Source organism: Phascolarctos cinereus, unplaced genomic scaffold, assembly GCF_003287225.1.
Source record: "Phascolarctos cinereus isolate Bilbo 61053 unplaced genomic scaffold, phaCin_HiC Scaffold_3;HRSCAF=262, whole genome shotgun sequence".
Classification (NCBI taxonomy): Eukaryota; Metazoa; Chordata; class Mammalia; order Diprotodontia; family Phascolarctidae; genus Phascolarctos; species Phascolarctos cinereus.
This window is the reverse complement of record NW_027555736.1, coordinates 158,048,236-158,066,133: the sequence shown is the minus strand read 5'-3', so window position 1 is coordinate 158,066,133 and position 17,898 is coordinate 158,048,236. Positions and strand designations below refer to the sequence as shown.

Here is a 17,898-nt window from a genome sequence, read left to right as displayed (position 1 = left end):
AAGAGAAGATGAAACTCCAAAATCTATTAGGTACAACTTTTGCCACATAAAACTTTGTCTAAGTTTTTATTTTCAGAGCCATTCTTATCAGCTGCTTCTGCTGCTAACTGTTTATATAAACTTGTGAAAATGGAATATCTACCTAGATAGAAGCAAGCTTCCTAAATTTGTTTGGCTCCTCTATTCTTTATTATGTTTCTGTTTGCATCAGATCTGCTGATGTGATCTATGGAGAAATTCAGACCCAAAGAAGTCAAGTGACTTGTTCAGAGTCAAAGTTAAAACATGGCACGAGCAACTAGAAATAAAAGAACCAGCTTCAGGGTAATTAGTCAGCTGCACACAGGTATACAGTGTTGTGGCTCAGCATTCTCTTTAGTCATTTATTTGGCCTCCTTATAGGGGCACCAACTGATGAGGACCAGGAAAGGAGTCACACAGAAGGTAGCTATGGAAATGAGTGCAAAGGAATCAAGGGAGGTGAGAAGGAAATGCATTCCAGGAATGGAGGACAGTCAATGCAAAAAATCAGATACAGGAAATACAGTACTGTGTGTAAGAAACAACTAAGTCAATCTGGCTATACCTTAGGAGTGTAGGAAGGAGAGTACTGTATAATAATGGACAAGTATGTTGGGGGGTCAAGTTTAAAGGGCTGTAAAGGTCAAACAGAGAAATTTATGCTCCTAAAATGCTCCTAAAGACAAAAAAAAAAGCCACTGGAGTTTATTGAGGAAAAAGTGACAGAGAGCTGTGTTTTAGGAAAATCACATTAGCAACTATCTGAAGAATAAATATTCTTCAGCAAAGAATATTGCTGAGAACAGATAAACCAGGGAAACTGATAAATCAATAAAAAGCATTTTTCAATCACTTAATATGTGCCAGACATTATACTAAGTGCTGGAAACACAAATGTTGTACCTCTGCCTAAGCAGGTTGGGTGGTTTCCCTTTGTACACAAAGTATTTCTGATTGGCTGAGAAAATGATGGAGCCACATTTCACGTCTGTGCACAACTGATAGATCTCCCAGGAATTGTTGACATGTAGAAAGCTGGATATGTACCCTAACTTCTAGCTCTTGCAACTCTAGAGATGGCTAAAAGAATACCCCTCCCCAAAGTCACCACCCCAGGAGGTCATTCTCTTCTTGGCTGAGCTAAGGTGCTTGTAATGTTGTTCCCAAGCTGAAGAGTTCATTCACTCTTAGTGTTCTTTGTTCCATTCTAATCTGGATAAATTCCCTGACTTCTGTATATGGCTTACTTTGATAAAGAGATACATTAGCTATCTGAGATAGTCTTTAATGTGACTAATAATTGTTGGAAGGGAGCTAAGGTGGTGACAGCTTTTGAGAGTGATCTGGGAAAGTGTCATTTATATTGGACCCTAAGGTATTGTACCGTTGCCATTGTTGAGTCCCTTCAGTTGTGTCTGACTCTTCATGACCTCATTTAGGGTTTTCTCGGCAAAGGTACTAGAGTGGTTTACCATTTCCTTCTCCAGTTCATTTTATAGATGAGGAAACTGAGGCAAACAGGGTTAAGTGACTTGACCAGGGTTACGTAGCTAGTGCTTGAGGTGATATTCGAACTCAAGTTCTCCTGCCTCCAGACCCAGCACTCTGTCTATTGTACCACCTAACTGCCCCAGACTCCCCTAGGCTACCAATATTTGAGGTATGGTAGAAAAAATATAATTCTAGTCCAATATCCCTCTTGGAGACTGTGAAGAAAGGAACAAGGTCCCAGCCATTGCTCCCTTCTTGCTCCCCACAAAGGTGGAAATCTCAATCTCCCTTAAAGAGGGATTGGCCACATCCCAAATCTGCTATCTATCCATGCCACAAATGAGCCACCTGTCTATACACTAGGCAGTAACCACATATCTTATACAAGAAAAGTAAAAGCAAATCCTAAATTCAAGGAGCTCACATTTTAATAGGAGAGATATAAATAACTAGATATATATAAGATACATATTGAGAAATAAACTCAAGAAGGGAAAGCATTAGAAGCTGGAGTGACTGGGAGAGGATTACTGGAGAAGATGGGATTTGAACTGGAAACAAAAATATAGAGGTGAGAAAGGAAAGCATTCCAGGCATGGGAGACAGCCTGTACATCTCTGGAGATGGAGATGGAGTGTCACATGATAAAATGATATATGTAAAGTACTTTGCAAACCTTAAAGTGCTATATAAATGCTAGCTACCACTACCACTACTACTGCTAGTAGAACTATTATTATTTGAGGAATAAGTAGGCTGGTGTAGATGAATCACGGAGTCCATGTATAGGACTAAAGCATAAGAACACTGGAAAGGTAGAAGGGGACAGGTTGTAAGGGGATTTCAATGCCAATAGAGGACTTTATATTTGATCCTGTGTAGCTTATATATATATATATTTATTCATTCATTTCAATGCTTCTGTAAAAAACAGCAGTTTGTGGGGTAATCACAAAGTTTATTTTCTCTGCACACTTATGCATCCATCTATAAGGCATAGTAGTTCATAGCTTCTTCCTTACCCAGAAAATATGTTTATCCGTTCATATTCCAAACCAAAAAAGAGGCTAGTCAAAGATTTTCTGCTGGGAAAACAACTTCCTGTCAGTATTTACTTTTTTAATATTGACAATAGTAAGACAGAAGAACCTATTGCTTTTGAAATAATTTAAACAATTCCTCCCCACCCCCACCTCGCATCTTCAGTTCATCTTATCTATGAAAGAAGCCATTGAAAGTTTTCTAGATACAGGTGCCTATAATATTTGGTTACCTAAAGTTGTTGATTAGGCTATCTTAATGTGATAATACTATTATACAAAATGTATAAAGCACAGAAGGAGGTTTTCCAGATCAAGATGTTTGGAAAAACTCAAGAATGACGTTAAAAAAAACTATTTGAACTTTCTTCCACATAGTTTACTTATGCACAAGAAAAAAAATTAATGTCTGCAGGACATATTTAATATTCAAGGATGTATCTGGTAATCTAAAGAGCATTTGGAAATAAATATTGGTATAGCCCATGTAAATTCTGAGAATCTCCAACCCAATCCCCATTCTCATAGATGAGTTGAGTTTCTATAACTTGGCTAAATCTCCCCCTCAGGGGTATAGGGATACCTCAGAGGAATCAATGGAGATTCTCTAATACCATGAGTTTGAACCTCCAGTGGTGTGCTTTCCCCCCAGATTATCAGTTGAGATTTAATTTCATCCTTCAGCCCTAAGTAGCTTTTAGATAGGGAGTATTTACTAACATGGTACAATATGAACAGTTGGTACAAAACTTCTCACCCAAAAGCCACTGATACATTCTCCCACAAATATATACAGAATCCAGGGGAAGCTGAAAGAGCATATGTGGCAAGGGGTACTGGTTCCTTTTCTATTTGTGGGGTGCATAAGAAGATTCCTTAAGCATGGTTTATCTGTATCTATCTTTCTTTGATTCTCAATGTGGATAGTACTGATAACTTATTAGAGATTCTAGCAGGATATCAGTGGGAAAATAGAAGTCCCAAATCCTCTGCACCATTTGAAACTAACAGATTCTTCTCTGTCCAAAGTGGGTAGAGGAAAGAGATATAGCCAAGGCAAAAACTTCTCCTTACTCCCTCAGGTACTCATTCTTAGGGATGTGCTGGAAAGCCACACTTGTTCTATTTTCTGGGATGAATCTCTTCTCAATTTCCTTGATAAATTTACAGATGATCTCTGGGGAGTGGCCAAGTTTCCTTGGCCCATCTATACTCCGTACCTAGCAGTCTTCTTACTGAGGAAGAAGCCTCTGTCTCTGTAGTCTTATCCTAGAAATTCATTCCCCCATGCTGGCCATCTTCTGGCAGTGAAGAATTTCTCACGGGGACTTCTTATTGAGGAAATACCTAGGCCAACCATGCTCACTCCTTCAGGCTCCTGATTCTCCCAGGACTCTTTTTTTTTAATTTTATTTTTTATTTAATATAAATTTATTTATTTTTGGCTTTCCATATTTACTTCCACAAGATTTTGAGTTCCAAATTTTCATCCTATCTCGCCCCTCCCCCACTCCAAGATGGCATGCATTCTGAATACCCCTTCCCCTAGTCTACCCTCTCTTCTATCTCTCCCTAGCCCCTTCTTTCATCCCGTTCCCCTTCTATTTTCCTGTAGGGCAGGATACACTTCTGTACCCCATTTCCTGTATTTCTTATTTCCCAGCTGCATGTGAAAACTTTTTTTTAAACATGTGTTTTAAAACTTTGGGCCGCCAAATTTTCTCCCTTCCTCCCTCCCCACCCACCCTTATTGAAAAGGCAAGCAACTCAACATAGGTTATACATGTGCAGTTATGCAAAACACTTCCATAGTAGACATGTTGTGAAAAACTAACTCTATTTCCCTTAATCCTATCCTGCCCTCCCATTTATTCTATTCTTTCTTTTGACCCTGTCCCTCCTCAGAAGTATTTGCTTCTGATTACCCTTTCCCAATCTGCCCTCCTCTCTATCACCCCCTGCTCTCTTGTCCCCTTCTCCCCCTATTTTCCTGTAGGGTAAGACAGATTTCCATACCCAATTGAATGTGTATGTTATTGCCTCCTTAAGCCAAATCCTATGAGAATAAGATTCACTCATTCCCTCTCACCTTCCCCTGTTCCCCTCCACTGTAAGAGCCTTTTCTTTTCTGTTTTTTTTTGTGAGATAATTTACCCCATTCTACCTCTCCCTTTCTTCTTTCCTAGTATAATCCTCTCTCATCCCTTAATTTTATTCTCCAGATATGACCCCTTAATCTTCAACTCACCCTGTGCCCTCTATCTATCTCTATCTATCTATCTATCTATCTATCTATCTATCTATCTATCTATCTATATACATACATATAATTTTTTCCCTCCAACTACCCTAATACTGACAAAGGTCTCATTAGTTATAAATATCATCTTTCCATGCAGGAATGTAAACAGTTCAACCTTAATAAGTCTCTTATGATTTCTTTTCCTGTTTACCTCTTCATGTTCCACTTGAGTCTTGTATTTGAAAGTCAAATTTTCTATTCAGCTCTGGTCTTTTCATCAAGAATGCTTGAAAGTCCTCTATTTCACTGAATGACCATTTTTCCCCTGAAGGATTATACTCAGTTTTGCTGGGTAGGTGATTCTTGGTTGTAATCCTATCTCCTTTGCCCTCTGGAATATTATATTCCATGCCCTCAGTCCTTAATGTAGAAGCTGCTAAATCTTGTGTTATCCTGATTGTGTTTCCACAATACTTGAATTGTTTCTTTCTGGCAGCTTGTAATATTTTCTCCTTGACCTGGGAACTCTGGAATTTGGCTACAATATTCCTAGGAGTTTTCCTTTGGGGATCTCTTTCAGGAGGAGATGGTGGATTCTTTCAATTTCTATTTTGCCCTCTGGTTCTAATATATCAGGGCAGTTTTCCTTGATAATTTCTTGAAAGATGATGTCTAGGCTCTTTTTTTGATCATGGCTTTCAGATAGTCCAATAATTTTTAAATTCTCTCTCCTGGATCTATTTTCCAGGTCAGTTGTTTTTCCAATGAGATATTTCACATTGTTTCTATTTTTTTCATTCTTTTGGATTTGTTTTACAGTGTCTTGATTTCTCATAAAGTCACTAGCTTCCAATTGCTCTATTCTAATTTTTAAGGAAGTATTTTCTTCAGTAATCTTTTGGACTTCCTTTTCCATTTGGCCAATTTTGCTTTTTAGGGCATTTTCTCCTCTTTGGCTTTTTGGACCTCTTTTGCCATTTGGGTTAGGCTATTTTTTAAGGTGCTATTTCCTTCAGTATTTTTTGGGGTCTCCTTTAGCAAGGTGTTGACTTGTTTTTCATGATTTTCTTGCATCACTCTCATTTCTCTTCCCAGTTTTTCCTCTACTTCTCTTACTTGCTTCTCAAAATCCCTTTTGAGCTCTTCCAAGGCCTGGGACTGATTCATATTTTTCTTGGAGGCTTTGGAGCTTTGATTTTGTTGTCTTCTTCTGGTTGTATATTTTGATCTTCTTTGTCACCAAAGTAAGATAATATAGTTTGACTCTTTTTGCACTGCTTGCTCATGATCCTAGCCAATTACTTGAGTTTTAAACTCTTTGTTAAGGTAAGAGTCTGCTTCCAATGTGGAGAATGTGCTATGCCAAGCTTTGGGGGCCTGTACAGCTGTTTTCAGAGATACTTATAGGGACCTATAAATTTTCAGTTCTTCCAAGGTGGTATGATAAGGGGCGAGGTGTTTATTCCTTTCCTGGCCTGTGCTCTGGTTTTTAGTGACTATAAGCACTCCTTTCTGTCCTGGAACTGTGAGGAGGGTATCCCCTTCACAGCCACTACAAGCTCCTCCTCTTCACCCCAGGACCACCACCCAGAACTGTGACCCAGATCCAAGCATGGGCAAAGCAAGAGATTCCTGCCTTAGCACTGGCAAAGAGATCCCTGCAATCCATCTCTGATCAGCCACCTGATTCCCCCTCAGTCTGTGGGCCTGAAGCTCAGGAGGTAGCTGCCCCTCCCCAGGGCCGTGCTCTTAGGGAACTGGAGTTGAGACCCCACGCTCCTCTCTCAGCACCGCAGAAACAGACTTTTCCCATTGACCTTCTAAAATTATCTTTGGCATTCATGGATTAAGAGGTCTGGAAACCACCACAGCTGCCTGCAGATTCAGTCCTGTGAGGCCTGCTCCAGGTTTGCTGTGGCCTGTGTGCACATACCGCACCGCACTCCTCTACCAGCCCAGTGCGATATACCTTTCTGATCAACTATCCGATTGTTTTGGTCTGGAAATTTGCTTCACTCTGTCTTTTTGTAGGTTCTGCTGCCCTCCCAGGGTTCTTCACTATGCCTTCTCCCTCTCCTTCCTTTTCATTTCCTTTGTATATCGTCTTCTTTCATTAGAATGTAAGCAAACAACTGGGAAATAAGATATACAGGCAATGGGGTAAAGAAATCAATCCTGCCCTACAGGAAAATTGAAGGGGGGGGGGCGGTGGTGGACGGGAGAACAGATTGGGGGAAGGGGCATTCAGAATGCACACCATTGGGGTGAGGGGAGCGGAGAGATGGGGAGAAAATCTGGAACTCAAAATCTTGTGGAAGTGAATGTTGAAAACTAAAAACAAATTAATTAATTAATTAAAAAAAAAAAGAATGCAAGCAAGTAGAGATCTGTACCTTTCTTTTTGCTTGTATTTGTATTCTCAGTGTATACTTGCTATGTGCCTGGCACATAGCAAGTGTTTAAATGCTGTTGACCATCTGAATAAGATTCTTTTGCAAGTACTCTAGTTCAAAGGCTTTTTCCCACTTAATTTAAGGCTAATAAATTGATTGAGTATCTTATCATTTATGGTAAGAGCAGTGGGGTTGAGTAAATCAATCACCCACCTTACAACTGATTCTAGAGTGTCTTTGTTGTTGTTGAGTCCTTTCAGTTGCGTCAGATTCTCTGTGACCCCATTTGGGGTTTTTTTTTGGCAAAGCTGCTGGAGTGGTTTGCCATTTTCTTCTCCAGCTCATTTTACAGATGAGGAAGTTGAGGTAAATAGGGTTAAGCGGCTTGCCCAGATTCACACAGGTTATAAGTATCTGAGGCTGAAGTCTGAACTCAGGTCCTCCTGACTCTAGGCCTGGAGATCTATCCACTGTACCACCTACCTGCCCTTTATTCTAGAGCACTGTATTTGAAAATAATTTTTCCCCCACAAAGTAATTAAGATGTATAGGCTTCTACATTTTAAAAGCTGATCTCGGCATTTGGCTAAGGGAGTGAGGATGGGGAATAAATATAGATTAGTGACCAATTTATATTGAAAAACAGAAAATTACAGTATATAGAAATTTAGCATTGAAGTTTCCTTAAGCTTAACTGTAAAGAACTTTTCAGCCTTGCAGGTTTCAGTCCCCATGACTGATTTCATCACAAAATAATATATTAACAAGAATTACAGAACATAGAAATGTTAATAGAACTGAAATAAAGGTTAATATTCCAAATTCATAAATTTAAACTCAATTGTTAATGAAAAAGTATTTTCTTTCAGCTACTTCATAGATCCCAAGGTCAAAGAGAAAAGGAACTGAATCATAACATTAATGTCTAAAACTTTATCTTTACTTTTATTTCTCTTGGTCTTGTACTTTTTATGCAAGCAGAGCAATAAATTCCACATTTCTAATCTTTATAGGAATAAATATTTGCTACTGCTAATATCAACTCTTACGTTTTGAAACCTAGTCAGGAAACATATTTTCCATCATTACTTAGAAGAGATTTGCATTTTTTTAGAGAAAAAGTACTTATGACTTTTTTTCTGGAAAATTTTTGGGTTTTCATAGTACTATACAAAGTAAAACTTTGATTAAGAAAAGAATGGGGAGGGGGAGGCCTGGTTAACTCAGGTTAAAAAACTATTTCAATCCCGATTGAAAAGTTTGTTGTTGTTTTTTTTAATGTACATTTCCTTTTTAAGTACAAAGAATTTTGGATGATCTGAGATTTTGTAGTCAGGATTAGATAATTCACTTGTAGACTATGTAGGGTACTAGGCTGAATGTTTACTAGCCGTAGATCATATTTTATAAGTTTTTCCTTAAAAAAAAAACACAAAAAAACTATGATCTATTTTGTAGTGACTTTTTTTTAAACCTCAAAGTAGAACGTACCCATTGGGGGAAAATTTTTAGTCAAAGGTTCTGAATAGTTGCATTCAAGTTAAAGTTTTATTCTATTAGGAAATAGTCTTAAAGAGGAAAGGAACAAAATCAAGTTTTAATTTTATATAGAAAAATCATAAAGAACTTTAAAAATATAAGATTCATAAAAGGTATCAGCAAAAATAAATTTTCCCCAACAAATCTATAATTTAATTTGATAATTAAGAGAAACTCTCTGAATTCCATTAATTTTACCAAGAGAAACCACTTCTCCAGAAAATGTTAAAAAATAATCTACAGTACCTTTTGTAGTATTTTTAGACTTCATACTTTTTATATGGCAAATTGCCTTTTTATCTTTTGATTTCTTTCTCTCTTTTTCTATTTGCTTCTTTTGTTGACACATTTTTACTTCTCTTTGTATCTTTTCTTCGTCAGCAGCAGAATTTTTTTGCTGTTCCTTCCAAGCCTCCAATTCCCTAGTTGCTTTCCCCCTCTCATTTTCTTTTAAATCTTCAATTTTTTTCCGCTCATTTTCTTCAATCTGTAAGAATTGAGATTATCAGACTCTTAAAAATGTGTAAAGGACAATATTTCCTCGGAAGAAAAAAGAGAAGAAAGAATAGGGAGAAAAGATACACATTAGGATCATTCATCATTCAGACCTCTCAAACTCTTGCCACTATAGTTAGTATTAGATATTTATAGGCTTCCAAAAACCAAACAATTCTTCTTCCAACACTTATCCAAGTCCTACCTGATCCAGGGTCTATGGCTATGTCACATAACAGCTTCAGGAACACTGGCCTGACTAGAATGTATATGTGGAAATTAATTTGGGGAAAAAGTTTCTCCCATTTGTTTGGAAAAGTTTTCAGCGGTAAATTTCAAAATCTTTTCCCTATGGAGTCAAATTTCAGTTGGTTCTAAAATCAATACCTTCTACAATGGCTCATGTTCTCTCTGCCCCAAATTTTCCCTTCTTGGTAGGATATGTAGAATAGGTAGGAAAAGAACCATTGGCTTGTAGGATCATAGAGTTGAAAGGGATTTCAGGATTTCAGCTAGAATCCATCTAGCCCAATCCCCTCATTTTACAGATGTGGAAACTAAGGACTAGAGAGCTTAAGTGTCTTGAGATACTCTTCTATTTAATTGCTTCTTCCTCTTGTTTTCTGGTTTCACTTATTGCAAAAATGTCAAAATTGCTGCAATGTAGCTCCTCCAATACTGTCTACACTTGCTGGTCAGTAGAAAAGGATCTCACATTTAGAATACTATTAGCTGAGTTAAGATAGTGTGAGCTAACAAACTACTAAATACTACGTAATTTTTAGCACTCTCTGCTTCCCTACCCCCCATCCCTTTTCTGCCACACTGCCACCATTACTAAAGAAGCAGAAGGAAGCTCCTTGGGTCTAGGGACCATCTTGTATTTTCCTTTATTTCATGGGGTGCCACGACCTAAATTCCTTACCAATTGACCAGTCCATTAATAATGGATCACTACACACTTATTTGATCTGCTCTTCAGAAAACAGACAGAGTCCAATTTCCAGGACTATACTCAGTCTTTCCAGCATGGTAGAATTTACCACAGCTAGTACTGATATAGTTTTCAAGAAACCAGGGTCACCTCCATACCACAATGATGCATCAGAGTTGGACTTTGTTGAGGGAAAATAAAACCTCTATTAGGATAAAATACAAAAATTCTTGGACTAGAAAGGAAAGAAGAAAAATCAATTGGACTGGGGAGATAATGAGAGAACAACTATATATCCTTGAAGAGTTCAACTCACCAGACCAAATGAGCACTACATTCCAGGAAACTGAATGAATTAGCAATTGGTTATTAAGCCACGTCAGTGATCTCTGAAAGATGATGGAGAAAAGAAGGGGCCCTATAAGACTGGGGAAGGGCAAATGTTCCAATTTTTCAAAAAGGAAATTAAAAGAAGTTTGAAAATGATAGGTCAATGACCTTGACTTTTACTCCTTACAAAATTGTAGAATTTAGGGATGACAACTTCTAGAAAAAGTAGTGCTCACAAAGAGCCAACATTGTATTCATTAAAAATAGGTCATGTTAGAACTGGTCTTTTTCCCTTTTTAGACCTGACTCTATTGATAGATCAGAGGAATACTAGTGCAGCAGCTTATCTAGACTCTAGCAAAGCATTTGACAAGAGTTTCTCATGCTATTCTTGTGTTAAGAGGTATGAGTAATATGGTTAGCTGGATTCAAAACTAGTTGAATGGAATTATATCAACATGGTGGGAGGTATCTAATTTAGTACTCTAGAGAGTGTACTTGACTCTGCTCCCTAGCTTATCAAATTTTCAAAAGACACAGAGCTAGGAAAAAGAACTAACATGAATGACAGTCAGGATCCAAAAAGACAGCTGACTGGAATGCTGGATGAAATCTCAAAAAAAATTTAAGAGGGATAAATAAAGGGATAACACTAAACTTAAAAAATTTTAAACCAATATAAGATGGAAGACATGAGTCTAAAAAGCAATTTCTATGAAAATGATCTGGGCTTTCAGTGGACTACAAGTTCAATATGAGTGAGCAGTATGATAAGACAGGGGAAAAAAAGCTATAGAAGCCAGCTTGGCTGAAGTATTCTAAAACAGTCCTTTTCAATAAACTATATATTGCCCAGACTTAGGAAGATGTCTAGCTATTAAAGCCATCCTGATTCTCCTATCCTCTGTTTAGGGTCCTCCTGATACCTTTGCTCTCTCTGTTAAGGCTCTCATAAGGTTCATAAGTCTGAAGGTCTAGCCTGCATGTCCATGTGCCAGAATCCTTATCTGCTATGTTAACCACTTAGCCTATTTGCACCTTCACCTATACTGCCTGCCATTATCCTGATACCATTATCAGCAAGCCTGCTAGGATGCCCACTGCTAGAAATTCCTGTCACTTACACCTACTTAGATTCTGACCTTCTGTTCAGACTTTATTTATCCAGATGCCCACTGGTGTGAACTTCTCAGACCACCAGCTTTACCTTCAGGGTGGTCTGTCTAGTTTCTATATTTTGATTCCTCCCTGATAAAACCTATCAGTACTCCACCAAAGCCTCTGTACTCATAATCATATGGGAGAAAGAAAAGTACTTCAGTTGGTAGAGGCAGCATAAGCAAGGAGGTACAAATGAACATGTTTATATATCCAGAGGGCACTGAGGAAGTCCTAATTTGACTAAATCAGAGCTCATGTGTGAGGTACTGGTGGTAAAGAAATGTGGATTCACCTAGGACTAGATTATAGCCATTCCTCAAAGCCAAGAAAAGGCATCTGAACTTGAATGAACAGGCAACAAGTACAAAATTATAGTTTTTTGAGATTAGGAGTATTATTTTTGGGAAGAGTTGAGGGCAAATAGCCAGAAAGAGTTCAGCTAAAAATTCTTGCAGTAATTCAGACTAGAAGATTTTCATATATAGGTGTGAACACAAGCAGTTGGTAATTACCATTATAAGATACTTGAGGCACTGGTTTTAAGATTTTTGTGCCCCAAACAAAATCCTAACTCCTATTTTTAAGTCTAGCAAGAGTCTAGAAAATTTTAACAACCTTCAGGTTTAGGTTAACTAGTTTTCATACCTTTTTAACAACTCTTAGTAATCCTGGAAAAGTTTTTCACCAAAGAGTACCTAGTATAATACCACATACTATTAACAATAGCTATCTATCTACTTTGTTTCTAGTTCTTTGATATGACAAGTGAAGCTATTAATATTTTAGTGTATGTGGGGCCTTTCTTTTTTGTCACTGGCCTCTTTGGAGTATATGCTTAGCAGTGGAATCTCTGGCTCAGTTAGATATAGTCACTTCATTATGTAACCCAAATTACTTTCCAGAATGATTGAACCAATTTGTGTGCCTATCAACAATGCATCAGTGGGACAAGTTTTCTAAAACCCCTCCATATACTTCCCACTCCCATCTTTTGTCATCTTTGCCAAGGTGAAACCTCAAGAGTTGTTTTGATTTGCATTCCTCTTATGATTAGCAATCATTCATACGGTTATTAATAGTTAACAATTCTTTTGGGAACTATTTGTTCGTATGCTTTGACCACTTATTCATCAAAGAATAGAATTTGGTCTTATATATTTATAATAGCTCCTTATGTTTTAGGTATCAAACTCTTAACAGGAATATTTGATACAAAGATTTTTTTCTCCAATCACTTCCCTTCTTATCTTAGATGCATTTTGTTTGTTCAAGAGTTTCCTAATCTCATGGAATCAAAATTATCTACTTCATCTTTTGCAATTGATTGATTAAGAATACATTCTCTACACATTGTTGTGAAAAAATATCTGATCTGCTTCTCTTCTATTTTTATGGTATGATCTTTAATATTTAAAGCACTTGAGCAAACATTTAAGACCTTCAAAATCCACAACAAATCTCTTCTTTTTTTCTTTTTAGGGAGTGGGGGTTAAATGACTTGCCCAGGGTCACACAGCTAGTGTCAAGTGTCTGAGGCCACATTTGAACTCAGGTCCTCCTGACTTCAGGGCTGGTGTTCTATCCACTACGCCACCTAGCTGCCCCCAACAAATCTCTTTTTCTAGACTTATTTCTTATTATTTTTCCTCACCTTTCTATACTCAAGTCAAATATCAGTTTTGAATTTATTGTTTAATACATTAGAAAATATTGGTCTAAGCCTAATGTCTGCCATATTGTTTTCTAGTTTTCCCAGCAGTTCTTATCAAATTGGAAGCAATACTAGGTAATTTGTGCTTGGAAGTATATTGAATAACAGGTAATAAATTATTTCATTCATCATTATCTAGTGCATTGCACTGATTTACTTATCTTTTTTTTTTACCAGTACCAAATGTTTTTGGTGATTGTTATTTTATAATATAGTCTGGGGGGCTGGAAGTACTATTGTCCCTTCATTCCAGTCAGTAATAAACAAATATCAAGTGCCTACAATGTGCCAGGCATTGTGTAAAGCTCTGGGGATACAGAAAGAGGCAAAGACAGTTCCTGCCCTCAAGGAGTTCACAATCTAACAAGGGAGATGACAAGTAAATGGATATTTATAAACAAACTATATATAGGATAAATGAGAAATAATTAGGAGAAGGAAGTCACTAGAATTTTTTTTAAATTTTACTTTTTTTTTGCATTTTAAGTTCCAAACTGTCTCCCTTTCTCCCTCCTTATCCTGCATTAGAGAAGGCCACCATCTCTCTCTCTCTCTCTCTCTCTCTCTCTCTCTCTCTCTCTCACACACACACACACACGCGCGCGCGTGTGTGTGTATATATGTATATACATGTCTATGTCTATCTTTATTTTTACATAAAACAATACTATGCATACTTCCATTTATGAGTTTTTCCCCTGGAGATGGATAGTATCTTCCTTCATAGGTCCTCTGTAGTTGACTTAAGTATTTATAATATTAAGAATAACTTAGTTGTTCACAGTTATCCTTTGATCAAATTGCTTATTACTGTATACAACATTCTCTTGATTCTGGTCATTTCAGTCTTCTTTTCCCTCATCTTTCCATGTTTTTCTAAAATCAACCTGCTCATTATTTCTTACAGCACAGTAGTATTCCATCACAATATACAAAAACATGGTATATACCATGAATTACATAGCCATTCCCCAATTGATGGGCATCCCCTCAATATGCAGTTCTTTGCCACAACAAAGAGAGCTGCTATAAATATTTTAGAACATATAGGTCCTTTTCCTTTTCCTCTGATCATCTTGGGAAACAGACCTAACAGTGGTATCACTGGGTAATCACTGGGTGATTTAGAACATTTTTCCATATGACTACATATTCCTTGGATTTCTTCTTACAAAAAAACTACCTGTTCATATCAATTGGGGAATGACTGATATTCTTATAAATTTGACAAAGTTCTCAATATATTTGAGATATGAAACCCTTTATTTGACTATGTATAAACTATGTACAAAAATTTCCCCCATTTTCTGCTTTCCTTCCAATCTTGGCTACATTGGTCTTGTTTGTGCAAACCTTTTTAATTTAACATAATCAAAAGTATCCATTTTACATCTCATAATGCTCTCTAGCTCTTGTTTATTCATAAATTCTTCTCTTATCCATAAGTCTGATAGGTAATATGTCCCATGTTCTTCTCATTTCTTATGATATCTCCCTTTATACCCAGGTCATGTATCCATTTTGACCTTATCTTGGGAAATGGTGTAAAATGTTGGTCTATCCCTGATTTCTGCCAGACTATTCTCTAGTTTTTCCAATAACTTGTACTAAAAAGTGAATTCTTATCCCCAAAGCTTAAATTTTTACATTTGTCATACACAAAGTTACTATAATCATTTGTTGTATATTGTATGTCTACTCTGTTCCACTGATCCACATTTCTATTTCACAACAAGTACTAGATAGTTTTGATAATTACTGCCTTATAATATAGTTTAAGAGCTGGTGCTGCCAAACTTTCTCCATTTGCATTTTTTCCACTGATTCCTTTGATATTCTTGACCTTTTGTTCTTCCAAATGAATTGCTATTATTTTTTCTAGCTCAATAAAATAATGTTTTGGTAATTTAATTGAAGGAGTAGATTAGTTTAGGTAGAATTATCATTTTTATTATGTTGTTCTGCCCACCCATGAACAATTAATATTTCTCTAATTATTTAAATATGACTTTATTTGTATAAGTGTTTTATAATTATGTTCATGTAGTTCCTGGATTTGTCTTCACAGGTATACACCCAGGTATTTTATGCTGTCTATAGTTATTTTAAATGGTGTATCTCTTACTATCTTTTTTTACAGGGTTTTGTTGTGATAATATAGAAATGCTAGTGGCTTATGTGGGTTTATTTTATATCCTGTTACTTTGCTAAAATTATTACTGTTTGAACTACTTTTTAGTTGAATCTCAAGGATTTTCCAAGTATATCAACTGCAAAAAGAGATAGTTTCATTAGCTCATTATCCATTCTAATTCCTTCAATTTCCTCCTTCTCTTATTGCTATTGCTAGCATTTCTAATATTGAATAATATTGCTTATAATGGACATCCTTGTTTCACTCCTGATCTTACTGGGAAGCTTATCCCCATTACAAATAATACCTGCTGATCATTTCAGGGAGACGCTTTTTATTACTTTAAAGAAAAATCCACTTATACCTATGCTTTTCAGTTTTTTTAAAATATAAATTTATTTATTTTTAGTTTTCAATATTTACTTCCACAAGATTTTGAGTTCCAAATTTTCATCCCATCTCACCCCTCCCCCCACTTTAAGGTGGCATGCATTATGAAAATCCCTTCACCTAGTCTGTTCTCTCTTCTATCTCTCTCCCCTCTTCTCTTGTCCCCTTCCCCTTCTATTTTCCTGTAGGGCAGGATACACTTCTGTACCCCATTTCCTGTATTTCTTATTTCCCAGCTGCATGTGAAAACTTTTTTTAACATATGTTTTTAAAACTTTAGGTTTCAAATTTTCGCCCTTTCTCCCTCCCACCCACCCTCATTGAAAAGATAAGCAACTCAATATAGGTTATACATGTGCAGTTATGCAAAACACTTCCATAGTAGACATGTTGTGAAAAAACTAACTCTATTTCCCTTAATCCTATCCTGCCCTCCCATTTATTCTATTCTTTCTTTTGACCATGTCCCTCCTCAGAAGTATTTGCTTCTGATTACCCACTTTCCCAATCTGCCCTCCTCTCTATCAGCCCCCTGCTCTCTTGTCCCCTTCTCCCCCTATTTTCCTGTAGGGTAAGACAGATTTCCATACCCAATTGAATGTGTATGTTATTGCCTCTGTAAGCCAAATCCTATGAGAAAAAGATTCACTCATTCCCTCCCACCTTCCCCCATTTCCTCTCCACTGTAAGAGACTTTTCTTTTCTGTTTTTTTGTGACATAATTTACCCCAATCTACTTCTCCCTTTCTTCTTTTCCTAGTATAATCCTCTCTCATCCCTTAATTTTATTCTCCAGATATGACCCCTTAATCTTCAACTCACCCTGTGCCCTCTATCTATCTATCTATCTATCCTATCTATCTATCTACATACATATAATTTTTTTCCTCCAACTACCCTAATACTGACAAACGTCTCTTGAGTTATAAATATCATCTTTCCATACAGTAATGTAAACAGTTCAACCTTAATAAGTCTCTTATGATTTCTTTTTCCTGTTTACCTCTTCATGTTCCACCTGAGTCTTGTATTTCAAAGTCAAATTTTCTATTCAGCTCTGGTCTTTTCATCAGGAATGCTGGAAAGTCCTCTATTTCACTGAATGACCATTTTGCCCCCTGAAGGATTATACTCAGTTTTGCTGGGTAGGTTATTCTTGGTTGTAATCCTATCTCCTTTGTCCTCTGGAATATTATATTCCATACCTTCAGATCCCTTAATGTAGAAGCTGCTAAATCTTGTGTCATCCTGATTGTGTTTCCACAATACTTGAATTGTTTCTTTCTGGAAGCTTGTAATATTTTCTCCTTGACCTGGGAACTCTGGAATTTGGCTACAATATTCCTAGGAGTTTTCCTTTGGGGATCTCTTTCAGGAAGAGATTGGTGGATTCTTTCAATTTCTATTTTGTCCTCTGGTTCTAAAATATCAGGGCAGTTTTCCTTGATAATATCTTGAAAGATGATATCTAGGCTCTTTTTTTGATCATGGCTTTCAGATAGTCCAGTAATTTTTAAATTCTCTCTCCTGGATCTATTTTCCAGGTCAGTTGTTTTTCTAGTGAGGTATTTCACATTGTCTTCTATTTTTTCATTCTTTTGGATTTGTTTTGCAGTGTCTTGATTTCTCATAAAGTCACTAGCTTCCAATTGCTCTATTCCAATTTTGAAGGAAGTATTTTCTTCAGTAATCTTTTGGACTTCCTTTTCCATTTGGCCAATTTTGCTTTTTAGGGCATTTTTCTCCTCATTGGCTTTTTGGACCTCTTTTGCCATTTGGGTTAGGCTATTTTTTAAGGTGTTATTTTCTTCAGTATTTTTTTGGGTCTCCTTTAGCAAGCTGTTGACTTGTTTTTCATGATTTTCTTGCATCACTCTCATTTCTCTTCCCAGTTTTTCCTCTACTTCTCTTACTTGCTTCTCAAAATCCCTTTTGAGCTCTTCCAAGGCCTGGGACTGATTCATATTTTTCTTGGAGGCTTTGGATGTAGGAGCTTTGACTTTGTTGTCTTCTTCTG

General features: G+C 36.8%; 1 protein-coding gene across 3 annotated transcripts in view; it reads right to left on the bottom strand.

The window, feature by feature from the left end:
• The window catches only part of DNAAF4 (dynein axonemal assembly factor 4), a 94,744-nt gene that overhangs the window by 41,403 nt on the left and 35,443 nt on the right, over positions 1 to 17,898 (bottom strand). For all 3 annotated transcript variants that reach the window (XM_020981343.2, XM_020981336.2, XM_020981330.2), the window contains exon 4: positions 8,973 to 9,213. In XM_020981343.2, coding sequence (XP_020837002.1) covers positions 8,973 to 9,213 — 241 coding nt within the window. The remainder of the gene's footprint in view (positions 1 to 8,972; positions 9,214 to 17,898) is intronic.